The sequence below is a fragment of the Corythoichthys intestinalis genome, chromosome 2, assembly GCF_030265065.1.
Source record: "Corythoichthys intestinalis isolate RoL2023-P3 chromosome 2, ASM3026506v1, whole genome shotgun sequence".
NCBI lineage: Eukaryota > Metazoa > Chordata > Actinopteri > Syngnathiformes > Syngnathidae > Corythoichthys > Corythoichthys intestinalis.
Window position 1 is genome coordinate 19,894,206 of NC_080396.1, and position 18,875 is coordinate 19,913,080.

Consider the following 18,875-nt stretch of genomic DNA (forward strand, 5'->3'; position numbering starts at 1 on the left):
TGCGACTTATAGTCCGAAAAATACGGTAATTAAATATCTGCAGAAATGCGAGGGGTGTACTCACTTTTGTGATACACTGTATTTGAACTTGACACAAGTTCTCAAATAAATGATTAAAAAGCCTGACGAAGCTGGTGACTTCCTTGCCGATGTTAAAACAAAAATTGTTACCTTAACTTATAAAGACTGGCAAACGGAGCTCGTCGGAGGACTGTCGAGTTCGTAGACATATTCCTGCCATATTGTCGAGCCTGTTCATGCGCACACCACGCTCATATTTTTCTATAATTTCCATTTTAATTGAAATGCTAAGCGTCACCTTTTTCCTGTTTTTCACCACCTACACTAACCTTCTTGGAACCCATGTTGATTTCTCTCACAAGAATATCCGCTGAGGGTCCGTCTTCTGGGAAAAAATGAAATTCTGACGCTGTCGTAAATCGTCGTATTTCGAGCATGCCGTCATACAGTATGTCGAGACAAATGACGAGACAAATTTTACGTCGGATGTCGAAAGGATCGTATGTCGAGATACCACTGTATATGAATTTAATAAAGACCTAGGTGGCAAAATGTTATCTACAAAAGTTGTAAAGCAATAAAACTAACTACATAAATGAATGAAATGAACAAGAATCCTAAAAGTATTTCATAATGGGTCAAAATGATTTTTCGAACAGATCATCTGACTAGCACCTTACTGACGATCATTTGCTTTGCTTAGCCAAAACTACACCTGAAGAGGCAAGATGGATATTTTACTTCATGTTTTGCCACCCCCCACCCCCAAAAGTCACAACTCTGCCTATGCTTTTATATCGATTTTAAATAGTTTTTTTTTTAAAGTGATAGACAAATATCGCAATAATTGTCTTTAAGTGTAGTATCGGAATTCATTGGGATCGAATCGTGACCTGTGAATTGTGGTATGAATCATATCGCCAGATATGAAGCAATACAAACCACTAGTGCTTAGAGTTGCTCTATTAAATTTGAGGTGCACATTAGCTGTTGGTGTTCTTAGCGCTTGAGTTTCAAGTTTGGGCTTGTGAAGACCTTTGAGATTTTTCAAATATGACATATGTATGAAAATTTCGTATCAGACAACCACACCACCATAGAGTGGGAATCGATCCCACACTCCCTACTCCAAAGTCAGGCGAATGCAAAAGTAGACCATCAGTAACTGTGTCATAAAAATACTTCAATCTTGGCTTAGGAATTTAGAAAAAGTGTTTTAGTCAGCAGTAAACTGTTATTTGGTACATCCCCAGTCTTTGTCATCCATCTGCCGCTTTTTCTGAGTTGTTGACCGGCACCCTAGTGACTGATCTTCAGTCACAGATGCCATGGTTGCTCTCTGAAAATCTCTTACTGTATATAAGAAACTATATTAAGTCTTACCTTAGTGTAGTACCCAGGATACATTTTCTCCGTTATCGGTGCAATGTACTCCAGTAAAAACTGGTGCCATTCCTTATCATAGTTGACTTGATTCATGTGGATGTCAATGGTAGGGACATTTTCATAGCCGCCTTGGATTCGGTTGTCCTGGCAGTCCAAAAAATAATCGCAATATCTAAATATTTTTCTTAGTGATAATTGACAATTGACTGATTAGAGAAGGAAAACAAAACGCTTTTTATCATCACCCATGATGACAACAAAAGTTAGCATCGCATAGTCGATGGTGATACCTTATTACCGCCTCCTGACCATTTCCCAAAGTGTTCCATTTCTTCAACCAAGTGGTTGCAAGCAACATCGCTGAAAATTGGAAACCAGTATACATCAGGGCAGGGCTGGGGAAGAAAAAAGGTCAAAGCAAAGTTAGCTTGTGAGGCCATGTTTGACCCAAACACTAACATTTTAAGAAGTTGTAAGAATTAATGTAGTAGACTGAAGACTTTGTTGTCAGCTCACAGTTTCAATGAGTTTATCTTTCATAATGTGCGTGTAGTTCTCATGAATGTAGCGCTCTTGCCAGTCCTGAAATAAAAACATTTTATTCAAGCCATCCTGATTTCACAATTTTCAAAATGGACAGGGCATCTATCTCTGTCAATAGTTGCCGTTTAGTTAATACTTATAAATAAAAATAAACACTATTTTAAAAACCCTTTATTTTCCCGCCCAATTTCGACCTCTGAAAATGACGTGACCTGGCCAGATTTCCGATCATGTGATCAGATCGGGGACATCCCTAATTCTCACCTCTGGATTTTCAAAGATTTGCCACAGATCATTATGCAGATGACTGGTCTGACAGTTGTCTGTTGATAGGATGCGGCCAAAAGTTTCCATGTTTGTTACATACATGAAGACTCCCTGAGAACAAAGGCAAGGTATAGTTGTAATGAGTTCATTTTTTCTCTACTTATAGATTACCGTAGTTTTCAGACGATAAGGCGCACCTGACTATAAGCGGCCACCCTCCAAATTTAACACAAAAACGGGATTTTGTTCATAGATAAGCCACACTGGACTATAAGCCGCAGCTGTCCTTACTGTATTATGAAATATTTACCCCAAAAGATATTAACCGGTAATACTATATTTGACAGCTGCATCATAAGACTGTCATAAGATCAAATGAACCACCATGAAGCTTTGAACCAATTCAAGAAGCTTCATTTGGCCGTCACTGCTCCCTCTGGGGAGACAGCCAACCTCTGCTGCCACCTGCTGTCAACACTGGTGTCATCCAACATGCCTCCTAACATGCATTGCAGCGTAACAGATGTAAATAACAATCAAAATTCATGTTCCGTGTTAATTATTTCTTCAGTTACTGTTCCAGTTGTTTCATTAATTGCTAGCTATGGTATCTGGTAACACTATTTGACAGTGGCGCCATAAAACTGTCATAAGACTGTCATAATTATGACATGACACTGCCATGAGCATTAATAAATTCTTATGACAGATGTCATTTTGTGTCATCCGGCAAATGAGCTCACTTTTGAATGGATGTAAAGATCCGAGCTGAACATAAATGGAGTTTGTGACATGATTCATTATGTCATTAATGCCCATGATAATGTCATGTCGTAATTATGACGGTCTTATGGCAGTCTTATGACACCGCTGTCAAATAGTATATGAAACAAATACAACATTTCAAGAAGCTCAATATCACTCTCCTATTTGGGTTACCTTGCTTCGCACATGTTGGCAAAAGGCCATGTCTGGGTCCAAGGAATTTGAATGAAAAAGATCACCGTCTGAGAGCTCTGAGCGAAGGAGGCTGGCCTTCATCAGGTACACGCTGGTTACATATGGCACATTCCATATTCCCCTGCAAATACGAGACCCTTAGACCGTTTATCGTACATACCAACACTATTATCAGAAAAATGACTTTCATCAACATTTTAGCATCTTACACCCTGCGTCCTTGAACGAGGTCCACGTAATCCTCCGACCTAGCGTAGTAGCCATCTGCGCTCAGGGCTCCCCAGAAGTTACTCCACAGTCGGCCACTCCGTGTCAACAGTGGTGCCACGATTGGCCTGAACAGCATTTGAAGTTGTGTTATTGGGAACAATTCGAAAGCACTGGCTAACACAATTGTTGTTGTATTATTGATTTTTTTTTCTTCAAAAATGTATCTAGTACTACAATTTTTGACAAAATTTCATTATTTACACATAAAAAACTCCAGGACGGTAAGGAGCATTGGAGTTGAATCCATAATTCGCCAAAAACTGTCCCATTCATTTCTAATAGGATGCCAATGACGGCCATGCACGTCCAAATTTCCCATTCATTTTCAATGGCAGGAAAACAGGTCCCTGGTAATTTTTGACCATTTACCATGACAGTCCATTGACAGTAACTGGTGCCCAAGTAAGTCGATGCCATTAACAGCTATGCACGTCCATGCGATTAACGGCCATGTACGTCCAAATTTCCCCTTCATTTTCAAAGGCAGAAAAACCTTTGTGGTGGTTTTTGACCAAAAACTTACCATGACAGCCCATTGATATTCAAGTGACGCCCAAGTAAGTCGATGCCATTGACAGCCATGTGACTGGACGTTTCCCCGAAATGTCCCCAAATCAACAGGAAGTGACCTGATATCAACAGGATGTGTCCCCAAATCAACAGGAAGTGACCTGTTAGTTCTGTATTTACCACAGCAAAGCCCCATGGTAATTTCTCAGGAAATTGCCACTTCTTGTTTTTGAATGCATTTTGACACCGCTTTTCGGGGTCCCTTCCGATGCTAGTATCAGTACAACACACTAGAGCTGTCCCGACTAGTCGACACAGTCGACGTCATCGATGACGTAAATCCGTCGACGAGCACAACATCCCGTCGACGGTTAATGAAGGGTTAAAAAAATATATGCGTGGAAAGTTAGAATGTCGGATGCTCTGTTTGCAAGCGGGGAAAGCGGCACAAAGCCAAAAAAAGCGCACCAGAGTGTCCAAAACATTGCCTTATTTCAAAGAAACAAAGGAGAGTACACTCTTCTGTCCTGTCTCTTCAATGCCAAGCTTGGCTGCACGTCGGCCGTGAATAAACACCTCAAGCGCCTTCACGCAGTTTGTAATCTTTTTTTTTCTTTTCATTTTTTGTACACCAGAGGGTGCTGTCGCCTCACTAAATAATAATGTTTCATTGACAATGGGCCTTATAAGTGCTATTAGTATTGTTCTTAATGCTAATTGAAAGGTTTATTTCATGTTATGGTTTATTTTATGGTATAGAAAATTATATAAGGTTAAAAGGTCATAAATATATACAGTATATACAGTGATTGCACTCAAGGGAGAGATTGTCAATGATAAGGTAATAAATTAAGGTAAAGGCAATTCATATAGGCAATTCATTGATATATAAATAAGGTTTAAAAGGAAAAAGGTGAAAAGTTTTTGTTAATTTCTAATTGTGTTGCTTTATTTGTGTGCACCGTAGCTCTTACAGTGTGTTTACATCAAGGATGGAATAAAAGTTGTAAACCATCAGTTTAAGAGACCATCTTTTCAATCGGGATGCTACACTAGTTAATTCTATCAGCATTTGAACTCATTGTTTATTTGTGATTTATTATTGTTATTTACGTGTTTATTTGTACTTTAATAAATAATTTGAGTGTTCCAATATGTTTTTTGTGAATTGATAAGCGTCAACAAAAATTTCATTGCTAAATTAGTAAAAAAAATAAAAATAAAAATAAAATAAAATAATTATTAGATTAGTCGACTAATCGTAAAAATAGTCGGTTGACTAATCGGGAGAAAATTAGTCGTTTGGGACAGCCCTACAACACACACAAAAAAAAGCAACCCTTGTTTCCCCAAAATTGTTGCCCAGTGTAGTCTTCTGAACACATTTTCAAGCAGGAAGAGAGTATGGTGTTATAGTAATTTAACAGGACAGTGGGGTAGTTAGGTGGCGGGGCAGGCGAGGCAGATAGATACTCGGTGAGTGAGGCTGATAAGGCTGTGAGAGAAATGGATTTAAGATTTCTGAAGGTTATGATACAGTTTTGTTTGGTTATGGGGATAAGAATGTCAATGTCCATACTGATTGGCAAATGATCGGAGATCTGAAGGTTGTAGCTGTTTAACTGCTGGATGTTTAGACTGGAGGAGCAGACTAGGTCCAAGATGTGACCCTGACTGTGTGTAGGAAAGTTAATATGCTGAGTGAAATTTAGAATTCAGTGGCCAATTTATTGTTAGTGTCGTCAATATGCAGATTAAAATCACCCAGGAGGAGAAGTGATGGAGTAATTACTGCTATTATTTAGAGGACAAGGGCCGGAGAGTTTAAAGACAAGGTGTTCAAACTAGGACGGATTTGAGATGGCAGTTGTCTTGATAGTTTTCCTGTAGATAATAGCAATGCCAACCCCTCGGCCCACAGTGCGGGGGTTAATCAAGGTATGTGAATCCAGTGGGAGTGGTTTGATTAAGAGAAAGATATTCTGATGGTTTTTGCCAGGTTTCGGTGAGGCAGAGAATGTCTAGGTTCTTTTCTGTTATGAATTCATTAAAAGTGTGTGTTTTGTTATTGATTGATCGGGAATTGAATAACGCCAGTTTCAGATAATTTTGTTTTATAAGGGGTAGCGATGATTTGGGAATTAGACGAAGGTTGGTTGTATTGATATGTCTTGTGTAAACGAAACGGCGCTGCCTTTGTTTGATGACTGTTTTAATTTGATTTTCAGGTTGAGATTGTAGTGACAGATGGGGCCAAAGAGAGGCGCTGATGGACGTAAACAAGTACATTGATGTCATCGGATTGGAGTTAATCAGTCATGTGGTAAGGTAAAAACCTGACGTCATGGAGAAAAACAGATCATCCTGGGCCTGAATAACCCAATATTCAGAAAAAAAAAAAAGTACATTTCAAAGGGGACACACAGTATCTGGTGTTATCATGAAACTCGAAAATAGTGTCTGATTTGTAGAATGAATGAATACTTCATGCAGGCAACGGTAATCCTCCGCCTCTCCTGCTTTGTGACCAATGAGCTTACGAGTATCACAATGACAATCCCGCTCATCTCATTGGTCGAGGTACCTCTTTGATTAACCTGGGACCACAGCGGCCCTTGAGGACCGATTTGGTGACCCCTGTTTTAAAGTATATGCCCATAAATCGAAAATATGACTGCTAAATGACAACAGCAGCAACACTTACCACAGAATAAAAACTTTCCTAGGCTTAAAAAAAAAAAAAAAAAAAAAAAAAACATTTTTGTTGTTCTTCTTCAGTATTCATAATTGGTGGCCATCTTGGGAAGGGCAACTACTGTTGGAAACTAAATCCTTTAAGAGTATATATTGCACCACATTGGCATGGTGTTTCTTAGTCCTAGCTGATACTGATGCCCGTTTTTCGGGGTCCCTTCTGACACTAGTATCGGTACAACACTCAAAAAAAAACCTTCATCCCCTAAATTGTTGCCCAGTTGTAGTCTTTCGAACTCATTTTCAAAACAAACTAATAAAAAAAAATCTATAAGAATATTGCAACATAGCAAGGTGATCATTACTGAAACTTGAGAAACATACTTACAGGTTTTGTTCAATGAGAATTTTGAGTGTGTTTTCATTCTTCAAAACAACTTCAACGTCCAAGTTAAAGAAATAGTCACAGTCTGTCTGCTTTCTGCACATATCACTAAAAGAGGTGAAATACAAAGAGAAACATTGGGAAATGAGTCCATTTGCATTCACGATTAATTATTGAGATTTGGCAACTCACAAGCCCATATTGCGTGCAGCTGCTACATCCATTTCCTCTTCGGGACCAACAAACTTGACATCCAGATAAAGACTTCCATGGTCCTGCAGGAAAGACCTGACTTCACGCTCGTGATGAGGCTCCTATAGTAGAAAAACAAAACATACAAATGTCTGTCAAAGTATTGAGCAGGAGGCAACAATTCTTACATTACATGTTGTGTGCAAATAATAATTTGTTTTTACTTAAAGATATGATATCGTCAAAAAAAAAGAAAACATAATTCATTGGGAATTGTTATTAGGGCTGCAGCTATCGATTATATCAGTAATTGATTAATCTATCGATTAGTTAGTTCGAATAGAGTAATCGGATCACGAATATTTAATGTGTTGCAGGACAAATTTTAGGAGATGTAAAACAAAAAACAAAAAATATTAGCTTCAAGCAGTATCAAAAAAATAAATAAATGAGATTTAACTTGAATAGCAAAAGCCTGCTAGCTTAAACGCTTTAAAACGCTTTTTTATAGTTTTTTTTTTTTTTTTTAAACAATGTTCTTAACAAATCATTCAAACACATATTCCCACAAAAAACAAAAAAAACGCTAAATATTCTTCTCAACTAAATAACAACTGCATAAACAAACATATTAGCGCAAACAAAAACTTACCTTATGTTGGTCTCAACAGGGAGCTGCTGGATTCAGTCATGTTAGATTAGTTATGTCATATTCACTGTTCCCACTAGTGGGCAGTGTCTCCACCCAAATCAATAAAACTAAAGGCAACACACTCAAAACAAACCATTACGACACCACACTAACGAATAATGGAAGCAGCTAAATTTGATTCAAAGCTTTTTTCTAATCGATTTACCAATTTAATCAATTCATCGTTTCAGCACTAAATGTTTTTACTATCAGTTAAAATTTGTGCATTCAGTTCTTGTTACCTTGTTGAAAATAAAGAGCTTTAGCCTGTTTTTAGGATACTGAAGCTTCAGCAGGCGTTCAAAAAATACGGTGACAAATGGGGTGGGCTGCTGGATGAAAACGCCAATCACCACCAAAGGATATTCACTTTCCTGAAGGGGAGGACAAAAAACATGATTGTCAGTGGAAGGTGGTTGGAAATTGAGCACTGGCCAAAAACCTTTGACCAACTTTAAGGTTCCTGAGTGGCCGTAGGTCCTCTTGACAAACTGTGCAGCCCGTCTCAAATGTCCACGTGTTTGGTATGTAGTTACCAAGGTAGTTAAGTTCAAGCTGTAAAGGAAAGTATTCTTTTAGGTTTTCTCATCATGTCATCTCTCTTATCACACCGATAGATAGGATTTTTAACAAGAGATTTTTTAAAGGGAACCTCAGACATAAAGACTTGTAGGCTGTAATAAGCCACAATTGTTCTCTTTTACTAAAATATGTCATTAGAAACACATAAAATATTGCCATTGATTTAAAAATCAATATTTAGTACAAGTTTTGACCTACGGAGGGCGCCTTGTTTTAAGCGCGCAATGGACGCTTGGGGTGATGACGTAGATTGTCACTGTCACTTGACGAATACTACTGGGTTACTGAAATTCCTTCTACGCGGCGAGACGTCCAACACATGCGCTCACCGGTTAAAAGCAGCGAGTACTTACTATTTGTGTTTTTATTGAGTCTTTTATTACCTTGTCATTGCCTCAAAATACTTTTTGCATGTGTTTCCCTCTCATACTTTTAAGCATTGTTTTCTTGTGGTACCTTTAAAGCAGGCTGTTGATCTGTTGACCACATTAGTCACGTAGCGTGTTTGAACTACCCTTATTTGATATTGCTACGTTTAAGTATTTCCTTAAGGCATCTTTGGTATGTTTTGTCTGTATGCATCTAAACAAAACAAGCTGAAAGCGCACGGCAGTACTTTGGCTGTTAAATTCGCCTTTTGCAGGACGTTTCGCCTGTGTAGCACATTTTGGCGGAATACTGTTTTTTCCCCCTACTCTCGTCTTGTCTCATTCTGTCTTTCCTGTCCATTTTGCTTTTGCTGCTCGTTTTGTGAAATATCGACAGTGCTGTTATGTTCATTAATGTTCCTCTCGGGTTTAAATTGAAAGTGTTGAACAGATGACATGTTTATATCGCTAGAGTCATAGTCTGGAAGCCCGGCAGTAGGGACGGGATTGATAAGATTTTTACGATTCCGATTCCATTATTGATATTCCTTAACGATTCAATTCTTTATCGATTCTCTTATCGATTCTAATTTGGACTGATGAACTGTATGAGGTTCTGGGTTAAATATGTTTTATGGTTCATTCGCCTCGGGGCGTCGGTTAGAACACAAGGAGCGGAGAGTGGAGTGCGCGCGCACAACCCGGAAGTGCACAAATGTGCAATGCGAATATAATGTAAACAACGCTCTCCTCGATGTAGCGAGAACGAGCGGGAGACGCAGCGAGGGCGAGTAGGGGAAACCAGCCGGCGTAACAGTAAAAACACGAAATGATCGCGCTGATATCGGCTCTAACTTATCATAAGAACTTTATGACATGAAGAGGAAATATTTAAATTCGTTCATGGACGCAAACAGATTAACAGGTGGCCACACTCTGCTCGAAATGCGCACCTTACGCTGATTCTCGGTCCCAGAATACGCAGCGCTTGTGACGTTGGACAATAACAGGAAGTAACTAACTGGTTGCTATGGGAACGAAAGCATACCCAAGGAACCGTTCTAACAGGACTATTAAAATTGCTAATAAAATCGTTTAGGATTATTTTAGATGCATATATATTTTTCTTATAGAGTATTCGACGAGGAATAAGATCGACCCATTAATAGACTTTTTTTGAAAGATCACCATTTCTTTAAGTAGTCTCATGAATAATTACTTGGCCTGTGAAAGTTTATGCATAATCACTCGGCAACCACTCCTCAGATTAAACTTGGTGGTTGGTCCCACTTTGAATTACTATGTAGTCTCATTTGCTGAATTTAACGTGTGTAACATAAGTAAGTTACGTGACGTAAATTGTACTGTTAGGAATCGATAAGAGAATTGTTAGATCAACTGCCAAACGATTCCATGGAATCGAAACACACGGAACCGGTTCTCTATAGGAACCGGTCCTCGATTCCCATCACTACCCAGCAGCTAAACGATGTGACATCACCGCCCTGCGACGTAAACAACAATGGCGACCTACTAGTTAAACAAATTTTACAAGTTGTATAAAAACGAAAACATTAAGAGGGGTTTTATATCAAATGATTTTAACTAAAAATAACGTTTATCTTTTAAGAACTGCAAGTCTTTTTATCCATGGATCCCTTTAAATCATGGATTTTGTCATGATACCAGGAATATCACGAACAACATTTGCAAGTGTGGCAAGAATGTCAGGATGTCCTTACTTTGACGGTGCTCTTTGTACATTATGAAAGTATTTTTTAAGTTTAAAGTATAAGTTTTAAATTTAAAATATTTAGCATACTGTGGTCAGCATGCAACTAAAATACTGTATATTCACATTTATAGGCCCTTTATGACTGGGTGTGTTGAGCTATTGTAGATCATCAAAATGCTGCAGTCAAAGATTAATTCTGATTAATTTTTTTACTGTCCATATATAGATGAAGCAGTCTGACGGACATTAAGCCTGTCAAAGGACTTTTTACTTGAGGAGAAAAAAAAACAGTGAGACAATTGAGAAGTAATTTATAAGCTTATAAAAACTGTGATGGAATCACATCTGCCTGAATGATACCTGAAATTAATTATGTAACGACTTTTGACATTAATTGACATTGACATTAACATTTTGTCATTAATTAGGTTGCAGTGAACTGGACTTATTTTACAATTTGCACCTTGTTTTTTTTTTACTGGGCTCTATATTTGTGTTTGTATGCAGATCTACACGAGCTCGTTTTTGCAAACAGTGATGAGGCATTTTAGACCACCAAATTTATTTACAGTAAAATAAAATATTGCCGTAAAAAAACCAACAGAAAACCGTAAAGTGTAAAAATTAGGGCTGTCAAACGATTAAAATTTTTAATCGAGTTAATTACAGCTTAAAAATTAATTAATCATAATTATTCGCAATTAATCGCAATTCAAACCACCTATAAAATATGCCATATTTTTCTGTAAATTATATATATTCTGTAAAATAAATTGTTGGAATGGAAAGATAAGACACAAGATGGATATATACAGTGGGGAGAACAAGTATTTGATACACTGCCAATGGGAAAATCCACTGGCAGTGTATCAAATACTTGTTCTCCCACTGTACATTCAACATACGGTACATAAGGACTGTAGTGGGCATTTCACTCTACTGTCATTTAAATCTGTCTATGCTGTCCTCACTCCGAAGCGTCTACTTTTTCCAAAGCTAGACAGCTAGTGAACGACGCCTTAATAATCAGACTTCTTCCTTTTTCATCTGATTTATTGATAAAATAGCCTCAAACCATTGTCCTCTTTAGACCGTCATAAAACTACAAAAAAAAGTACACAAGCATTGCATTAGCAACAATGTTAGCTTAGCACGCTATACAGGTTCACTAAACATAAACAAAAAGCGTCTCATACAAAAAATAGAACATTTCGCTTACTAACATAATATGTACATTCTTTACAAAAACCATACTTACGGACAAATCTTGTCCAAGGATCATATAAGCACAACATTACAACGTAGGCGTCAGCCCGAGACGTCGTGCAGCCATATGAACTGGCAAGAAAAAAATAAACCCTGTCGCAAAGCGACCACAAGAGTTCGTTGTTGTGCTGCAGCACAAAAAGCCTTGCTGTAAAACTTACCAAAAGGCAGAATACTGTCTGAGCGGGACATGTGCGTTAATTGCGTCAAATATTTTAACGTGATTAATTAAAAAAATTAATTACCGCGCGTTAATGCGATAATTTTGACAGCCCTAGTAAAAATAAATAAATGTATACCATGATCATATATAGACGTTTTTGATGGTAGTGATGACATCACTGTGCTCCTTTTCCCTTTATTCAACCAGGATTCAAACCTACATTGTCCTCTTGGTAGTCGAATATGCTGACTACCAAGCTACTGAAGACTGGTTGGACAAAATAATGGAAACACCTAGAGATAAGGAACATTCTAATGAAGTTGAGCATAACGTATGGCCGGCACAATCCCCAGACCTCAACATCATTGAGCATTTATGGTCTGTTTTAGAGATTCAGTTAAGACATCAATTTCCACCACCATCGTCTGTAAAATAGAGTGTGTTCTAACTGAAGAATGGCTTAAAATTCCTTTGGAAACAATTCAAAGTTTTATGATTCAACACCTCAGAGAATTGACGATGAAATTGCCGCAAAAGGCGGACCTACACCCAGAGGCGTAGCAAGGGTCCCCGGGGGCCCCAGGCAACATGGGGCCCTTCGAGCGTGTGCAAGTAAGGGGGACAGTTGGACTTGGAGCAATAGCATATTTAATAAAAGTAGAATAACGCCTCAGTCTCATAGAGCGCTTTTTAGGACACTTAAAGTGCCCGGTTTCTACTACATTAGGACATAAACTACAGTAACATAGTACACTCACCGCTGTCTTGCTTCCTTTTCTCCTCTTCTGCTTTTTTTTTTTCTTTTGCCGCTTTCAGAAGGATAACTTCTCTTCATTTTGGATATATGCCAATTTAAAAAAAAAAGCCAAATCGCCGCTCACTCTCACTCTGAATCACGTGGGGGGGGGGGGGGGGGGGGTGTAGAGCGAGTGAAGGGGCCCCTTCAGGGAACTTAGACACAAGGCTTTCACTGGCAGCGACAAGTGTGACAGTGCAGTAAAGCTGCGTGTGCTAAATATGTTGGCCCTCTAGGGCCCCCTGCTGGCCGGCGGCCCTAGGCAATTGCCTGGTTTGCCTAATGGGACACGATGCCTCTGCCTACACCATATTAAATTATTTTTTGTTGATTTTTCAAAGGTGTTTCCATTATTTTGTTCAGCCCCTGTAGAAGGTGGAGAAAACATTGCTCCCTGAAAATACTGTCAGCTGAAACGGGATTGGACTTTTGGCTCAGTAGTCAGCACGCTCAACTACCACAGTGGCAATGCGGATTGAAATCCTGGAATTGAGGATGTAAATGCCGCAAAAGGCGGACCTACACCATATTAAATTATTTTTTGTTGATTTTTCAAAGGTGTTTCCATTATTTTGTTCAACACCTTTAGAAGGTGAAGAAAACATTGCTCCCTGAAAATGTACTGTCAGCTGAAACGGGACTGGACTTTTGGCTCAGTAGTCAGGACGCTCAACTACCACAGTGGCAATGCGGATTCAAATCCTGGTTGAGGGGGCAAGTGGTGAGAAAGACAGCGCTATGATGTCATCACCACTATTAGAAATAGTATTTATAGTAATGTGCTGTAAAAGAACATTTAAAATGTCGTTTATTTTATAGTAGATAGTTGTTAACCGGACATGAAACATTTTTCAGTTTTTTAACAGTACAATTTTGCCAACTGCAGCTGCTAGTATTTTACCGTCATCTGTTTACCTTTCTTTTTGTTTTACCCGTTTTATGTTTGTTACAGTGTTATTTTCTAATCAGTTGGCCACATTTTCCAGGGTGTTTTAATTTTACTCTTCAAACACCTTCTAAACAATTGAATTCAATGCATCTACTATAACTGTTTTGAATCGTTTATCATATTATATAGTTTGTAAATATAGTTTATATATACTAGTTTGGTGTAATCTTAATGTAATAATTACAAAAGCAGATGTTATTGGTTCGGTTCCATATGTCTGTTTGTCTGTCTGTTTGTATGTTGGTGTTCAAGATAACTCAAGAAGGAATCGCGGGATTATTATTAAAGTTGCAGGATATGTTCGTAATATGAAACGGAAGTAGTGATTACAGTTTAGGGTAGTGAGGTCCAGGGTCACAGAGGTCAAAAAAGTAATTTCACGATAATTAGCCTATTTAACTCAAATTTGCAGGGTAGGTGATATGATGACAAGAAGAAAGGGTCAACGGTCTCAGAGGTCAGAATTATGGTTATTCTTTTGAATTTAGCTGCTTACGTGTAAGTCTGCTCTCTAGTACCCCTACAGTTCTACTTTTTAAAAAAAAATACAGTATACAGTGTATCACAAAAGTGAGTATACCCCTCGCATTTCTGCAGATATTTAAGTATATGTTTTCATGGGACAACACTGACAAAATGACACTTTGACACAATGAAAAGTAGTCTGTGTGCAGCTTATATAATAGAGTTAATTTATTTTCCCCTCAAAATAACTCAAAATATGGCCATTAATATCTAAACCCCTGGCAACAAAAGTGAGTACACCCCTTAGAAACTACGTACATCCCTAAATGTCCAAATTGAGTACTGCTTGTCATTTTCCCTCCAAAATGTCATGTGACTCATTACAGGAGTGCCGTCAGCATTGCTGCAGAGATTGAAGAGGTGGGAGGTCAGCCTTTTAGTGCTCAGACCATACGCCGTACTCTACATCAAATTGGTGTGCATGACTGTCACCCCAGGAGGAAGCCTCTTCTGAAGACTGAACACGAGACAGTTCGCAAACAGTTTGCTAAAGACATGTCAACAAAGCACATGGATTACTGGAACCATGTCCTATGGTCTGATGAGACAAAGATTAATTTGTTTGGTTCCGATGGTCTCAAGCATGTGTGGCGGCGACCAGGTGAGGAGTACAAAGCTAAGAGTGTCATGCCTACAGTCAAGCATGGTGGTGGGAATGAGTCTCTCCCCCCCACATACACACACACACACCTCTTCAATCTCTGCAGCAATGCTGACAGCACTCTGTAACGGGTCACATAAGATTTTGGAGGGAAAATGACAAGCAGTACTCAATTTGGACATTCAGGGATGTACGTTTTTTCAAAGGGGTGTACCCACTTTTGTTGCCAGGGGTTTAGATATTAATGACTATATTTTGAGGGGGAAATAAATGAACTCTATTATATAAGCTGCACACAGACTACTTTTCATTGTGTCAAAGTGTCATTTTGTCAGTGTTGTCCCATGAAAAGATATACTTAAATATTTGCAGAAATGCGAGGGGTGTACTCACTTTTGGGATACACTGTAGTTCCAATCACATAAAATACCTTCTTAAAAGTCTTTGCCATGCTATTGTTTTGTAGTGTATAAGTAGTACCTTGTTTGGCCCATTCCCGTGGATGATAACTGGTAAAGTATCATACAGTAAATTCCTGGCTCGCACATGTCGCTCCTCAAATTTTAGGACCACTTCGTCTGGAAAGAGTTTACACATACAGTACATACTCAGAACATTAATAAGTCACAGAATAAGTACAGAATTTTAACTAATAAGTCTGTATTTGTATGCCGCTTTGTTTTTTGGATGAATGATGTGGCAGTACAGTTTGATTCAGTTGGATGCTGACTATGGGAGCTTTATCACCCCTGTCTCACGTAGAACTAACAAATTCCTTACTGCAACACAAACTGCAGAGTTCAGCTCATGTTTAAACATGCAGTTCCTGTTTAGCCAGCTGCAACTTCTTTCAATGTGTTGTATTAAATAGAACTGAACATTGAGCAAAATGTGAAAAGGAAACTTTGGAGATGGAGACGGTCTTATCAGCATTTTTGGCAGAATGAAATTGAGGGGACAAACTCTCAAGGCATGCATGACAAAAGATGAATTGATTCCCTCACCAAGAGATCCATGAAGATTCTGAAACAATCTGCATTTGCTGTCCAGTGTAATATTTATGGATTTCTGAAACACAGTAATGTATGTTTTATTCTTAGGTAAATACATTTTAGGTAATGGCCAAACAACAAACCCTCCCAAAAAACCACAACACCAAACCGAGTCCCATAGTAGAACATTTCTTACTCTTTTCTCAGGGTCGATATAAATCTTGGTGAAAAACAGCTGATCACTGTCACCGTCTTCTCCTGCCCACCCAGCAACCATTTCCTTGATGTTGGGAAGGTAGCCAATAAAACCTGAGGAAAGCAATAATAAAGGGCGCTCAAACAGGCTCTGTGCCAATATACAAACTAGCTTTGAAACTTCTGGGACTCATTATCTCAGCCAGGTTTGCTTTTTTTCCTGCTGACTTTGAGAAACTATCTTTGTTCTAAAAAGAGCAACCTACTCTCCAGCTGTGAATGCACCACCATAAAAAACTACTTGTTGCAACCTTTCTGTAACCATTAAGCCACCTTATCTCTGGCTGAAGTGCTTTATGTAGGATTCATGAAAATCTCCCTATTTTTGAACCATATTACTAATACACATTAGGAGGAACAACAATTCTGTATTTTAATTTTACACAATAGCAAATGTCTTATGTAAAAATAAGCAGCTTACCCCCTGATCCAAGGAACCTGTTACCCTCCCGGACATGTGGATATTTGTCCTCCAAGTGTCTGTCGGGCCATATCAGTGTCTCAGAGGAGAAGACCACCTTGTGATTGGCTTGCATAAACTTCTTAAGTAGCTCTTTAGGACTTGATGCGAAAATAACATCATAACTGTGGAACAGAAAAAGGAAAGACAGAAGATAATACTGACCAGTGTTGTTAACCTTACTTTATAAGAGTAATTAGTTACAGTTACAGATTACTTCTCCCAAAATTAACTCAATTACCTCAATGTAAGAGTAATTAGTTACTCAGCGAAGTATCTGACTTTACTTTTCATGTTCTAAACGTTATTACACGATCCATTCTATAACGTCTTTCATATCAAATATGTTTATCTTAACTGATTAAATTAATTAAACAACTGTTTTTCCATTCAAAAAAAAACATAGGTCACATTTTTTACATTTAAAAATTCACCTATATAAGAGTGTAATGGTATACAAAAATTAACATTCAATTGCTGTGAGAAAAAAGCCTTTTTGTTTTTCCTGTTGTGCTGAACCCGCACCGAACCGTGACAGCCGGTGACACAAGGTTTATGGATACAACATTCAAGAAAAGTTTAGGGCAAGTGACTATTTTTGGTTATTAAAAAAAAAATATATATATATATATTACAGTGATCCCTTGTTCAAGGGGACCAGAACCCGCCGCGATGAGATAAAAACTGCGATGTAGCATTATTTTTTGGGGGGGTGTTCAATGTATTTATTCAGATTTAGCATTGGAAATAGATACATATAAAAGTAATTAATTAGATTACTCACTAATTCCAAAAATAACGCCGTTATACTCTAACGACGTTGTTAACAACACTGATTGTCACACAGCAATGGTGCAAGCCAGTGACCAACACACCAAAAAAGATTTTTTTTCGTAACTATTTTCTTCTCCACTGAGCCACTGAGGTTACTGTTACAACCGACAATAAAGCAGAATGGAATAGAGTGCAAGTTTGTTAGGAGGCTCATTACCAAACATTAAAAGTGGGAAAAAAAGTTACCTGTCAACAAAAAGAATGATTTTATCTTCATCCTTCATTTTTTCCAGGGCTGCTTTCAGAATTCGCACTTTCTGACCTCCCCCAGGAGACAAGTAATCTCCTCCTGTCCATTTTTGACCCCGACCGAGAACCTGAAAACACCAAAGAATTCTTCAATTCTTCCAACGAGGAGACTTTTGTCTACGAATGTTTGTCATTAATTATGTATGGGTTCATAGTACAAGTTTTTTTCTCACTACTGTTAATCCAATTACTTTATTGTTCATAGCACATTTGTATAATTTCTGTAAACCACAGTAACACCATCTATTATATTGTTAATATCATATCTGTATTATTTTTGTGTATAGACCCCAATCATCAACGTCACACAATCACGTGATCGCTGTATTGTGCCGCCATATTGTCCGTCATTGAGTGTCCGTATTGTCAATGATCGTAGTTTCTAAAGGTGGATTCACTTGCAAATTATGGAAGCCCCGGTGCTTTCAGACGCTGTAAACTCATTGGATGTGTTGCATAAAAGTCGTTATTTGGAAAAGCTTCGGTCGATCCAGTCGCCAGATCCATATTTGATGCCCAAACCGATGTTTCCTCCCGTCCGGTCCCGTCCCGTGCGTCAGAGCTCGTCATGAGACTACAAAATTTCCAATCATACTCCAGTTTATGTTACGATGAGGAGTCGGGTACCCAAAATCGGATATATCGGACCGAATATAAGCCAACTTTTGGTCAGCTGAGCGTCACCGTTGTCACGATTGTAAAATGAAACTTGATCGACAACGGGCCGGTGTGTGCCGAAAAATAGCTGCCCCGCGTGAAATGTCCCCCCTGATGGGAGCGCTTATTTATAACGCTTTATTGACGTGAAAACATCAAATGTTTTCATGGAAGCATTACAATAATGGATTTACGACTGTAAGATCAGTTTTAAATAATTCAATTACACAAAATATTAGTACTGTATTTTAGTAACAAATCGTGGACTGGGCCACATAACCATCTTTGAACAGAAATGTATTAGTCTACAGGTTTTCACGACCATATCCCAATGACAATCGCACAGGTATGACATTTATTAGTTAAAGCAGAGTAAAATAATACATATTCACGGTACAAGGAAGTCGTTTCCATGTGGGCGCTCCCGTCAGGGGGGACATTTCACGCAGGGCGGCTATTTTTCGGCACAACACCTGTTGTTGCGCTCACCTTCTTGCTGCGCGACCGTGGTGACGAGCTTCGTA

General features: G+C 38.5%; 1 protein-coding gene across 3 annotated transcripts in view; it reads right to left on the reverse strand.

Moving 5' to 3' along the window:
- The window catches only part of plod1a (procollagen-lysine, 2-oxoglutarate 5-dioxygenase 1a), a 36,227-nt gene that overhangs the window by 7,472 nt on the left and 9,880 nt on the right, over positions 1 to 18,875 (reverse strand). For all 3 annotated transcript variants that reach the window (XM_057860106.1, XM_057860088.1, XM_057860096.1), the window contains exons 3-17: positions 17,632 to 17,762; positions 16,573 to 16,736; positions 16,093 to 16,205; positions 15,909 to 15,972; positions 15,385 to 15,482; positions 8,373 to 8,474; positions 8,162 to 8,293; positions 7,229 to 7,350; positions 7,040 to 7,144; positions 3,387 to 3,512; positions 3,157 to 3,298; positions 2,215 to 2,328; positions 1,924 to 1,989; positions 1,698 to 1,802; positions 1,405 to 1,551 (exon numbers count right to left, since the gene is read on the reverse strand). In XM_057860106.1, coding sequence (XP_057716089.1) covers positions 1,405 to 1,551; positions 1,698 to 1,802; positions 1,924 to 1,989; positions 2,215 to 2,328; positions 3,157 to 3,298; positions 3,387 to 3,512; positions 7,040 to 7,144; positions 7,229 to 7,350; positions 8,162 to 8,293; positions 8,373 to 8,474; positions 15,385 to 15,482; positions 15,909 to 15,972; positions 16,093 to 16,205; positions 16,573 to 16,736; positions 17,632 to 17,762 — 1,731 coding nt within the window. The remainder of the gene's footprint in view (positions 1 to 1,404; positions 1,552 to 1,697; positions 1,803 to 1,923; positions 1,990 to 2,214; positions 2,329 to 3,156; positions 3,299 to 3,386; positions 3,513 to 7,039; positions 7,145 to 7,228; positions 7,351 to 8,161; positions 8,294 to 8,372; positions 8,475 to 15,384; positions 15,483 to 15,908; positions 15,973 to 16,092; positions 16,206 to 16,572; positions 16,737 to 17,631; positions 17,763 to 18,875) is intronic.